This window comes from Heptranchias perlo, chromosome 29 (genome assembly GCF_035084215.1).
Source record: "Heptranchias perlo isolate sHepPer1 chromosome 29, sHepPer1.hap1, whole genome shotgun sequence".
In the NCBI taxonomy this organism is placed as follows: Eukaryota; Metazoa; Chordata; class Chondrichthyes; order Hexanchiformes; family Hexanchidae; genus Heptranchias; species Heptranchias perlo.
Genome location: NC_090353.1, coordinates 24,168,666 through 24,181,944, shown reverse-complemented (window position 1 = coordinate 24,181,944; position 13,279 = coordinate 24,168,666). Strand labels below are relative to the sequence as shown.

The following is a 13,279-nucleotide window of genomic DNA, read 5'->3' as shown; positions in this document are numbered from 1 at the left end:
AATGGCAACGAGATTGAGTACTCATGTCAATTTAAGTTTTTTTTGGAGGTGGAAGAAGAACTTTCAAGGATAAACCGCTTAACTACTTGGAAATGTTCAAACACAACTCCCTTCGCAGGATCTGTTTCATTAAGGAGGCAGTGATTTAAGTTGTGCCATTGGCTTGAATTTAACCTGCGGACAATCCACTTTAGGGACGGCACTCCAATGCAGTCGAGGTTACCACAGACCTGAAAACGTCTGAGGCTCATTTGAAACTACATCTGAAGACATATGTAACATCACACAATCCTCAGATACATCAAACAGGCCACCAATGAATTGTTGGTGTCCCCATGAAAACATGATAACAGAATGCGATGGCCCTGTAATTCTTTTGCATCCTCAAAGTTCAGGGCATTATTGATGGCACCTCTGTAGCATCCCATGGGCTTCATGAACACAAGAGTTTTGAGTCTTCTTACCAAGAAAGGATATCCTTGCCATAGAGGGAGTGCAGTGAAGGTTCACCAGACTGATTCCTGGCATGGCAGGACTGTCATATGAGGAGAGATTGGGTCGACTAGGCCTGTATTCACTAGAGTTTAGAAGAGAGGAGATCTCATTGAAATGTACAAAATTCTGACAGGGCTAGACAGAGTGGGGATGTTTCCCCTGACTGGGGGTGGGGGTCTCACCAAGGCCCTGTGTAACTGCAGTAAGACATCCTTGCTCCTGTACTCAAATCCTCTTGCAATGAAGCAGTTAGCAAGGCCTTCATTGCAAGAGGATTTGAGTATGCTTTCAGTGACTGGTGTACAAGGACACCCAGGTCCCTTTGTACATCAACATTTCCCAATCTATCACCATTTGAACAATACTGTTCTTCTGTTTTTCCTTCCGAAGTCGATAACTTCACATTTATCCACATTATATGCCATGTATTCGCCCACTCACTCAACTTGTCTAAATTGCCTTGAAGCCTCTTTGCATCCTCCTCACAACTCACAATCCCACCTAGTTTTGTGTCATCAGCAAACTTGGAAATATTACATTTGGTTCCCTTATCCAGATCATTGATATATATTGTGACTAGCTGGGGCCCAAGCACTGATCCCTGCGATACCCCTAGTCAACGCCTGCCACCCCAAAAAAGACCCATTTATTCCTACTCTGTTTCCGACCTGTTAACCAATTTTCAATCCATGCCAGTATATCCCCCCCCCACAATCCCATGTGCTTTAATTTTGCACACTAACCTCTTATGTGGGACTTTATCAAAGGTCTTCTGAAAATCCAAATACACCACATTCATTGGTTCTCCCTTATCTGTTCTACCAGTTACATCCTCAAAAAACTCTAGTAGGTTTGTCAAACATGATTTCCCTTTCATAAATCCATGTTGACTTTGTCTAATCCCATTGATATTTTCTAAGTGTCCTGTTGTCACATCCTTTATAATAGACTCTAGCAATTTCCCTACTACTGAGGTTAGGCTAACCGATCTGTAGTTCTGTTTCCTCTCTCCCTCCTTTTTTTAAATAGTGGGGTTATATTTGCCACCCTCCAATCTGTAGGAACGTTCCATAATCTATAGAATTTTGGAAGATGACAACTAATGCATCCATTATTTCCATGGCTAGCTTAGTACACTGAGATGCAGGTTATTAGGCCCTGGGGATTTATTGGCTTTTAGTCCCATTAATTTCTCCAGCACTATTTTTTTTACTAATACAAATTTCCTTCAATTCCTCCTTCTCACCAGACCCTTGGTTCCCTAGAATTTGAGAAGTTATTTGTGTCCTCTTCCGTGAAGACAGAACCAAAGTATTTGTTTAATTGCTCTGCCATTTCCTTGATCCTCATTATAAATTCTCCCATTTCTGACTAAGGGAGCTAACATTTGTCTTCACTAATCTTTTTCTTTTTACATACTTGCAGAAGCTTTTACAATCCACTTTTGTGTTCCTTGCAAGTTTACTCTCATTTTTCCCCCTCTTAATCAATCTCTTGGTCCTTTTTGCTGAATTCTAAACTGCTCCCAATCCTCAGGCTTGCTACTTTTTCTGGCAATTTTATATGACTCCTCTTTGGATCTAATACTATCCTTAATTTCTTTTGTTAGCCATGGTTGGGCCGCTTTTCCTTTTGTGTTTTTGCACCAGAAAGGAATGTATAACTGTTGCAATTCATGCATTCGTTCCTTAAATATTAGCCATTGCCTATCCACCGTCATGCCATTAGTTTTTAAATTGAAGTTAGTTATCTTTAATGAGGGCACCTCAATACTTCATGAGTGGTCTTTCATTGTTCAACAGTGAATGGTTGCCTTTCCGAAAATCTCATTAATGCAATTAAGAATTTAAATTTATAGACCAACCGTAGACTGAAATAGAACATACTGCAGCAAGCAGGCAACCAGGATGAGATTTCAGTTTTTGCAGAAAAAAGTCTTAATTTCAGTGTCCAAATGCAATGAATTTTTAAAAACTATTGTAAATTTTCTTTTCTTTATATGGACTCGTTAAGATATGGCCATACCCCAGCTACATGACAACTGCTATAAAATGATCCATTTTGGTTAGGAAACTCCTCCAAGCATGCAGGCTGCAGCCTAAATGTCCAGGGTGTGCATGTGTGGAGGGAGGGGGGGATGGGGGAGTAAAAGAGAATAAATTGTTCCTCATCTAAACATTACACATGATATATCAAGGTTCACAAGAAATATCAGAGCAATTGTTCTGTCGATGGATGTTAAATGAATCCTACAGAAAGATGAAATATAATTACCTAAACCTCAGTCGGCTGTAATATACCTTTTCAGAAAAATTAATGCTGCATGGCTACTAGTGATTAGCTCAAACATTCAGTAGTAGAAGCTGGAACCAAGGTCCCCAATCCTCAAGATACAATGGCTCACTGAAACTTGGGCAAAGAGAAAAATTTGAAGCCATAACTTTTAAACATTATTTTTAAAAAACAGATTTGATAAGAACATGTTCCAGTAAATATTGGTTTTAAAATGGGGTCACCAGTCCCTACTTGAGGCCATAAAATGTCTGTACTTTCCACTTACAAGCATATTACTTCTGTTGTACATAAACATTTTCTGCAATGATGACATAATTATCCTTTGGGTAGAGGACTAAAGGACACTGTCTTTTGGAACTCAGGACATGGGACCCCCAGGGCCTTGTTAATATTTGCTAGGGTTTCCCACAGAAAGAAATCTGAAAACCATTGCAGTCACTTTCCAATGATTACTGAAGTATGCTCCAATACTTCCCAATTATGTCCCTCAGATGGCAAAGAAATTGTGTAAATGGACAACAGTTCATCGGAAAACAGCAGAATCTTCAGTCTTGAATATTACATCAACTGCTTCAAAATAATACTGGTGCAAAGCTTTAATTATTCTCCAGTGTACAGATCTGCACTACTAACATTTCTCTACATCAGTATGAAAGATTCTCGTTTTAATCCCAAATAATTTGGAGGGAAGAAATTGAAATTAGCTGAACTTCATAGCAGTGTTCACAATAGGTCAAATGATACACCTACACCCTTTTCTAACAGGAGCATTACACCATGTGACAATGTTAGTTGACCTCCTATTGGCACTACTCATGAACAAAGAAAACTCTCCCGTTAGCACATAATCTAGGCAGACATTCCCAATGCATCACTAAACGAGTGTTGCATTGTCTGGACACATTAAACCAAGGTTCCACCAGCCTCCCTCAGTGGGCATTATTTGAAGAAATGCAGGGATTTCTCGTGGAGTCCTAGCCAATTGAATCAATCACAAAAAGAATTAACTGGTCAGTAATTTCACTGCTGCTGTGGTTGCTTGCACAAGTTACTAGGCTTCAAAAATAATTAAGTGTGTGGAGTGATACAACAACATGAAAAGAGGTGCTTTATAAGTTCTTTCTGTAACTATCTCATCTTTTCCATCCCAATTATTTGTCCTTCTCTCCATCTTTCTATTCCACTCTTCCCTCTCTGTATGGATGTCATACACTTATGTCTATCTTGGTTTGTGTCCGACATTTTTTTTCAAAACAAGTCTCCTCTATGTCTATCAAAAGCTCTGTAAAACTCTTGCACATGTTCCTTTACTAATGCAGTGGAATAGTTTATATAAAGAGAAACTGTCTAGTAATTAAACTTAGGATGTAGATTCTGAACACTAGTTTTTAAAAACAGACCCTGTCATGACCTAACAGAATTTTTTTTTAAATACAAGTAAATTGCCTGTGGTGTTGCCCACGGTCAGTTGTTGAATACAAGTTTTCATTAAAAAAAATATACAAGATGGTGATGGAGTTGGAAGAGTGACTTCAGAAACTCTCTCCGCAGAACCCAGCGGTCAGTCTAACTACATTGTGACCGATGCACAGCAAATTGAATGGGAAATGTGGAGATCGCAATTTACAAAAAGTGACAAAGGATTTAAGGTTTGTGGAGAGGAAGTGTGTGCTCTATGTCTATGTATATTAGATAGATATACAAGGTAGACTGACAAATAAAGCCAGTTTTTGATCAGTTGTGGCCTTTTACCTTGGGTAAAAGATTTCAAATAAAAAGGAAAAAAAAACCTGATTTGTCCCTGGAACCCCATGCATGTTGGCCAAGACCAGGAACTGATGCAATGGAACAAGTTCAACAACCATTTGGCAGACTAACGGGCTAATTAGGTAGGGACAGACCGCGCTTGCTGCAATAGGATGTAAAACAAATCGGCAACATGCTGCACTCTCTTATTAAAAAGGCAAAAAAGTCAACAGAAGTTTATACATTTTTATTGGTTTATCGACACAAAAGATACAGCAGCTTGTCATTTTTTCTCCAAGAGGGAATGTTGATAGTAAATTATTTTAAACACATTGTTCAAAATCCTAGAATCAACACACAGGACTCTGAGAACTCTACATGCTAAATTGACAGTTTTGACCATCAAACAGAACACCACTATTTGAGGAATAAACATTAAGACAAATTTAAAGTAAATGTTCAGTCGCTGACACAGACTGGCAGACTACTTTGGGTTCACAGCTGCTTGCACAGCATCACTACAGTTCAACTCTTCAGGAATGCAGTATCAATTTGAAATACACAAACCAGTTCAATACACTCTAGGAGTCTGGATATTTGAACGTCTGCTGGTCTCAGTTACCAGTATAATACACATGGCTGCATTGAGATTCTGGTGAAACGATACGTGGAGTAGTGGCCAAAGAAAACAAAAAAAACCTTGAACACACAATCAGGATGTCTAACTGCAAATGACTGTGAAGATAAATAATGCACATGCCTTGTGTTATGTAGTTCATGCTTTCAGGGGAAAACATAATACAGTTCTAGTGCGATTTACAACAGCTCAGCACTTTTCTGTCAATGTCTGTTTCAATTCATCAAGTAGATTTCCCAGAAGGGTAGAATCGCTGCATTTCCCATCCACAGAGACGGAGTTATCACCCTATTTAAAATAAAATTGTAATTCCTCACACTTAGTATAAATGCAGAGGCCAGTTCACATTTTTTAAGATAAACTCTGCTATCTTGATAAAGTTTGCATTCATATTCAATATTTCAGTTTGAAAAGGACTTGGTGAAATCCTGAGCGCCAGATTAAGTTGGCAAATGCAGTGTCCAGTGTGGCATTGAGCTATTAAGACCAGGTTTTATCATGTGTCTATGCTGAGTGAGCTGATGCCAGAGCAATGGCAGGGGTACTGCAATCAGTCTCAGCACTCCTGATTGGTGTGCTTGTTCAGCTGTGATACACTTTGTGGTCAAAGTGCTTAAAACTCAACTATCTAGGCTCACAAGAATGGCCACTTTGGCAAGATATTGAAGGGCTGCTGACATCTTTAGAACTTCATTCCGGTATGAGTCAAGAGGGGAGAATGTCAGAACATTTTTTTTTAATAGTGGGAAGACACCAGGATTGGCATGCGGGACACTGATCCTTGCTCCCACAATGAAGCCTCTCACTGGCAGACATGTTGCCTACGTCAGCAGAATAGCTTTCTCACGGCCAGGAGACCCAACACAGCTGGTTTCATACAGGCTTCCAGCCAGGGTAACAGTGGTGATATCATTCTACAATGAACACACCACTTATTTCAAATCAATTGCAATGGGGAGGTTAAAACAGTACTTGCAATAAAGTATTACACAAACTGCAAAACTCTGACTTTAAAAGGGCACACCAGGCTCCCAAAAACATACACTGACCATTCCAAAAAAATTATGATGTTTCCAGGTGACTGAAAATTTTTAATCAAATGATTTTGAGTTACATGGATTTTCTTATACCCAGTTTACACTGTCCTCTTAATCCTGAAACAAACCGACCCATTTAAAGCATAAATAGGCCAAGTTCTACATGGTCTCTAAAAGCAACCTAAGGATAGGTTTTACTCTGCAGCAAATTTGGGAACAGTATAAATCTCTAGATTCCTCCCTGCTATCAACCAACCTTTCAAAAAGAGCAGTGAAGATAGTGGTGGCATCCTGCAGAAGTCTTGCAATCTCCATCCAAGCAAGAATCCGTGAGATAAACACGATACACACAAACAGGATATACAGACACTTTCAAGCATTCCCATGTCTTAAAAGTAATTGACTGATTAGAGGAGCCAACTTACAACATGTGACTAAATTCTGTTGATGAGCTTAATCTACTGGAGTCACATGCTAGTTTTCAGAAACTGATTGAGGTCAAGGATGATACACAAGTAAAAGGCTTCTGACAAGGATACATCACAACATTCTAGTTATAGGCTCATACTCACCATTTTCACCAAAAGACACATGTGATGACCCTGGATAGAACGGCTATACATAGATGCACATGAATTGATTCGTTCCACAACTGGGAGGATGGAAGGAAAAAGATTTTACACATACTGCCACAATGCACTATTTCAAAATCACTAACTCATGACATTTTCTAGTGAAGTGGAATTCCACTTTGTTTTTTTAAAATCTAGTTACAAGCTCATTGCACTTTTCTGTCATCACTTTTTTTTAAAAAAAGCTTTTATTGCAAGATATGGGCTGTACTAACAAAGCTTACAGACTTAATGCTTTAAACTTTATGAAACTATTTTGCAGAATTTTATAACAAAGTATAAGAAGAGACTAATAGATGGCTGGAGCAAATGAATTCCAGGATTGGGACTAGGAGAGAAAAGGCTATTACATACTATAATCTAAAATTTCACAAATAGCCTGAGTTTCAATCAGAATACTGCATTCTTCAGGAGATAATGACCCAGCATTATACACAAACTGGAGGACTTTGTGCACCAATAGATAGTTTGGCAGTAACCAGTAAACAAAATGCAGATTTATTACAGGCCTTTTTTGGTCATCTGAAGACACATGACCCACTCGAACTGGTTCCATTTCTCAATACCGATATTGGTAACTTTCTCTGATGCCCCATTATCAGGATACACTGATGAGCGGCAAAAGCATCAGTTTATCAGTGTGATAGCACAGAGAAGTCCGGTTGAAATGGCCAAAGCTTCAGTGTTGAGGATCAAGTTCCAACTCCCGAAGGCCACTCATTTCACTGAACAATGGATCTATGACTATACATGCATTTAGAGGGGAGGTTCAGAAGATGAGAGTTAATTTCCTACACTATCTAGAAGTAATGACATACTTCAGGTACGATGTGTGACTATACCAGAATGAAACATGTCCTGGCCAGAATTTTGAGGTGGATTAAAATCAATTATGAGTAGCAACTTAAAAACTGGTCCATATGTTTTTTTTTAAAAAAAAGCTGTCAGTATAAGTGATGTAAATAGAACACACACTGAGCATATAAAGTGGAATGGATTGAAGATAGTGCTGGTTCTGATTCATGCTGGATATACATAATATACTTTAGTAATGAATGTACATTTCTACAATTATAAATGCATCACTAACATTCAAACAGAGCTGCTAGGGCAGTTTTTTTCTTCACTGTTTGGCAAGAATGAGACCTCAACATCACTAGCAATTAGCAGTACGTCAGCTCCAGCCAAACAGGAGGACACAGCAATCCACCACCCATTGTACAAAGAATGCGATTGTGACTGTTACAATCGCTTAGTGTGAGATTAACTTGCATGCTGCATCTTTACGTGACAATGACCAGGTTACGTTGGGAATGCCTCCTGGGCACTAAAAATTAGGGTTAGTGTCAAATGTACCACACAAAAGATGCACTGGATTCAGCCAATTTCAGAGGGAGCCAGAGTTTGAATGCAATAAGTACAACCATTGCATACGTTGGAAACTGAACGTGTCGAGTAAATGTGCATTGTTGAAATCAAATTCTTGCCAGTAAGAGGGTACATTGGGGTAGACAAAAAAAAAAATAGGCTGGAACCACTGATATTGCAAAAACATTTTGTCCATGTGAAATAAACTGATCAGAGAAAACAGCATCCAGCCATTATAATTCTTGTTGCTTCTTTCAGTTTCCACTATAATGTTCACACGTGAAAGACCAAGTGCATTTTCTATGGGCTTTGAATGTTCCACAATGGCTCTGAATTGATCAGCTGGTACTTTGTGCAGCTGTTATTTCCATTCAGTCCATTTGAAACCAACTCTTAAAAAGTACAAAGTGAGCTGTATACAAGCCATCAAAAGGTTGTGTGAATACAGCAAAACAATCCTCTTACTGTGTTTAAAAAGAAGTACCTGAGAAGTGGTGATGAAAGGAAATCTTTGCCAGAAGGAGCTGGAAGGAAATACTTATTCCATCTACATTTATTGAACTCATCTTTAGTTCACCAGATTCTAGCAATTTTGCAAATGCATCACTGCAAAAGTAAAGAGGAAACATTTAGAAATGGTTCTCTGTAATCAAGAACCTTTCAAATGAAAGGACCAATTTGTAAGGCAGTGAGAGAATGTCAATACATCCACAAGAAGCACAACTTGTACTCAATGAAAAAAACTCAATTTGTTTTACTGGGTCACAAACTTTCCCAACAACTAGCATCAGGAAAAAACTAAAGTTTACCTACAATTACTCAATTTATAATTGCACACACACTAGAATCATTGTAGCCACTGAATTCTTGCCATGCTCAAGTTTGAAGAACACTTAAAACATGAAGCAAGAGTGATGCGGAGTTCCTGCTCCCTGACTTGAGCATCGATCTGAAGTAAGCAAAAACTTACAATTAAATTACAATTTTCATCTTACATCAAAACCAGAGTTTAATATTTTTTTTCCTTTCATTGAATTACTGGAGCAAAGCTCAAAAATATCACTTCTTCTTTGGAGCAATGCTTCTCTAAAAGGCAATATGTGTCCCACTCAAATTCGTTACTTTTTTTTTAAATAGGGCTCCAAATATCTCAACACAATAAGAACCTGAAACACTGCAGCTATCTAAATGGCCATGTTGTAAATCGTAGAAAAGCACTTGCATGGTTTATGACACCATGTATGCTCCTGGATGGTACTGCAGCCATGTTATTTCTTGTACAACTTGAACTTTTACACTCCACTATTCTTATGACATTACAATGGGTACACTTGTCCGTTAGTTATTTACACTAATAAATACTACCACAAGAGAAAAACAGAATCACTTAGAGAATGAAATACCTCAGGGGTTTATTAATTTTTTTTCATCACTGATCAGTTCTCTGCAACTGTTACAGCACTGAATTTCATGTCTTCTTTTAAAAGATGTGCCCTACCCAAAATATATTGGTACATAAATTACTTATTCAAAGTTAGGTCTTTGATTTTCACTGCCTTGTAGCACTTCAAAAGCAAGCAAAAATCCTCCATCCCAAGAGATCCTTGAACTCTCCGAGCATTTCACTTCCAATTATACTTGATGTGATTTACCTGCAGTTACAGAAGTGTAACCAGAGGGTTTTTATTGTTACGCCTCTGAAGTGTCTTGGGATGCTATTCCATGTTAAAGGTGCTATATAAATGCACTGTTGGTGCTGTTCTTGGGAAATAGCTGTCAAAGCCAGATTTATTGCCCATCCCATGTTCTCCAAGGTGGGGGGAGGGGGGCACCTTTTTGAGAAGTTATTGTTTTTACAACTGAGGGGCCTGCATTAATAGTCAACTACATTGTGGAACTGGAGTCACACATAGGCCAGATCAGGAAGGGGAGGCAGGTTCCCTTCTCTGAAGGACTTGAGTGAACCAGTTGGATTTTTAAAACAGAAAAAATATGACCAGCTTTCATGGAGAATTTTTCACCTGTTGTCTGAATTGTTGAATTTACAACTTGCTAGGGGTTGCTTGTCCATTATTATAACCACTAAATGACATTGCTGTATTTGCTGGCATACCCCAGTTAATACACGTCATACCTGCTTTTACTGGTCATAAGCTCAACAAGTTGTCAGATTTATTTATATTATTGGTTATGTTGCTGCTGTGTCACAAGTACTACTCCAGGAACTAAACACGCAAGAACATAATAAATAGGAGGAGTAGGCCATACGGCCCCTCGAGCCTGCTCCGCCATTCAGTAAGCTGATCTTTGACCTCCAATTTCCCTGACTGAGTTCGGTGGTTTAAGTTCCTGCTTGTTCAGTTTCCAATCAACAGACCATTAGCAAAGTCTGGTCAATTCCTGCAATTTAATCAGAGTTGTCCAATATATTAAAAAAAAACCTTGTTACAGCTCTCAAACACTGAGGCTGCTGTGTACAAGAAATATTGGAGCCATTTTATTGCTGCAGACACTCCAAGCCAATATCACTACGTTGAGCACTTATTCTAGACACAAACACCAGGAATTAAACTGAAAAGACAGGAGAGAGAGAGAAAGCGAGAGCGAAAGAGAGTGAACAGGATGTTCCTATTTAAGGATTATGGTTTTACAGAAGTGTAGCTTTCCACAAATTAACAAAAATCACTGGCTGCTTTACAGTAAAACTGAAGTAGCATGCCACCACATCATACCGCCCACTACAGGATTTAAATATCTAGGATATGTGCACATTCAATTGCATAAAATACTCTGCTGCAAATAACTGGAAACAGAATAAATGTACATCATTTACCCAAGACCATCGAACAAACAGGTTATCGCGTGATACGAAGTACCGTAGGTCTGTCATTAGCTAGCTACAACTAAATTGCTAATATAGGCTTTTATGGTTCGGAGGAAGGATCTCACCTAAAATGTTAATCTGTCTTTCACTTCAGATGCTGACTGCACATTTGACTGGTTTCTATTCTTAGTGACTTCACATTAACAGTATCATCACTTAATGACTATATAATACAGTATCATTCTTGTTTGAGCTGCTTTGTGATCCCCTGAAGTTTTCATAAAGCAGAACTTTCCCAGTAGAACAGAAGAATATGAAAACAAACCTATAACAAGGCGTTGTGATCATGTACGAAGTGCAAGTGAAGTGTAACTTAAAATCAAGTTTTTCATGAGAAGATCCATCATCTGTCTGGAAAAAAAGGGAAGTAATATGAAAGGCTGAATATAATGCAAAGAAAATACAGAAACAGGAAAAAAGCCATTTATTGAACTTACTTTTACTATAAATGTAAGTGTTCCCTTCAGTTTCTGTGGCATGACAATGCTTTCCACAATGAACACAAACCGAGCTTCATTTGAAACTTCTTCAGAAACAAAATGCAATTCAATGTGTTAGTTTTCTAAGAAACATAACAGTTAAATATAATTCAACAGTGATCAGTTCAAGTAAATCCACTATGCACAGAAATGTACAATGCCCAAATGGTTTCAGAATTTCATTAGAACCCATGCTTGTATTACAGCTTTCCAGCACGCACTCAGTTCCATTGTTGTTTTGAGGTTATACAGATTGCTGTCCCCTTTCTCTTGTGGTGCGTGGACTCCTCCATTGACATGTCGGAACAAAACAAGCATGGGAATACCAAATGGCAACAGAATACATGATTGAAGATAGTGCACTAACACCAAAAGGAAGGTTATTGTTCATATATGTTACGTCGAGGATGTGACATGAGAGTAAGTGAATGACAGAATTGATCCATGACAGTGGAAAAACTTTAAAAATCAAACTATACCACAAGTAATTTAAGTCACTTATTTGAACAAGTGTAAGAAAATTTACAACTCATTATAAAATAAATCCAGAAAATGATGGAAATACACAGGTCAGTCAATTGCAGTTTTTTATTCCCCATTATAGTTGTACAATATTATGTTTATTCTACAGGCATTTAATTTGAGGTAAAGCTCAAGAAGTAGTTTAAAACCTATTTGTACAGCAATGCTCCAATAACTAGGAGTTATCGCAAAGTATAATCCTAGAAGCAAATAAAATTACTGATCACGCCAGATCAATGAAATCTCTTACCTGGTGGAAGCTGAAAAGGAACCGAAATACCATCGTGTATGGAGGACCCTTCTGGTCGAACCAGTTTAGTGTTAAGAGAGTCTAAAACATTGAACTCCATTGACTTGAGATAGCCATTACTTTGGTTTTCAAAGATAACCGATACAACCACTTGACTTCCATCCTGAAGGTTTCCTTGAATATCATACATCTAGTAAATAGTTCAAAAAAATGAACTAGGTTTATATATTTAAATAACCATTTTACACACCGAAAAGTGTTCAACATATTTTATATACGGTTTAAATGCCAGTAACACCTTTGGAGATTGCTTTTTCAGGTGATTAGTAACGAAGGGTTTCTGTACTGGCAGGTTAGTAGAGTTTTTTTCCCCCCCACAAAAGGTCAACTGTGGTGGAATAGACTGATTGCAATAAGACTGCATATACCACAGCATTCTTCAAAATACTGTGTCTTCGTTATGGAGTTAAATAGGAAGTTTCACTGCCAAAACCAAATGCTAGGGGAGTGCTTTGCACCTAACATTACAGGACAGGCATTTAACACTGAAAATGCCCATCACAGCACCACCTACATGCACAACTGGTACTGTAGGTAAATGTTGGTACTTACAAAATAAAATATACAAAGTGCAGAAAGAACTAAATGTGAGTGTATTTATAATACTAAGTATATAAAGCTCTCCCTTTCTAAAACACTGATGCAAGATGTTTGGTCAGGGAAATCTATCAACAGTCAGAATCGGTGATATGGGGAAAGGGAAAAATCAGAGGCGTGGATGACGAGGGACCTGTTTTTTCATGCTGCTAGGTTGAGGAACGATCCCTTTGCTTGCCATTCTCATACTCCAATCATGAAGGACTCAGTCTTCGATGCAATTTTGTTTTTGAGAAGGTAGTCAGATGCTGCATGCATGACTCTTCGCTATGCTTCC

General features: G+C 38.3%; 1 protein-coding gene across 2 annotated transcripts in view; it reads right to left on the bottom strand.

Moving 5' to 3' along the window:
- Positions 1-4,768: 4,768 nt before the first annotated feature.
- Positions 4,769-13,279, bottom strand: part of ap3d1 (adaptor related protein complex 3 subunit delta 1) — an 82,340-nt gene continuing 73,829 nt past the window's right edge. For both annotated transcript variants that reach the window (XM_067968311.1, XM_067968312.1), the window contains exons 28-33: positions 12,346-12,535; positions 11,532-11,620; positions 11,360-11,445; positions 8,695-8,816; positions 6,783-6,862; positions 4,769-5,461 (exon numbers count right to left, since the gene is read on the bottom strand). In XM_067968311.1, coding sequence (XP_067824412.1) covers positions 5,363-5,461; positions 6,783-6,862; positions 8,695-8,816; positions 11,360-11,445; positions 11,532-11,620; positions 12,346-12,535 — 666 coding nt within the window. In that variant the 3' untranslated portion in view covers positions 4,769-5,362. The remainder of the gene's footprint in view (positions 5,462-6,782; positions 6,863-8,694; positions 8,817-11,359; positions 11,446-11,531; positions 11,621-12,345; positions 12,536-13,279) is intronic.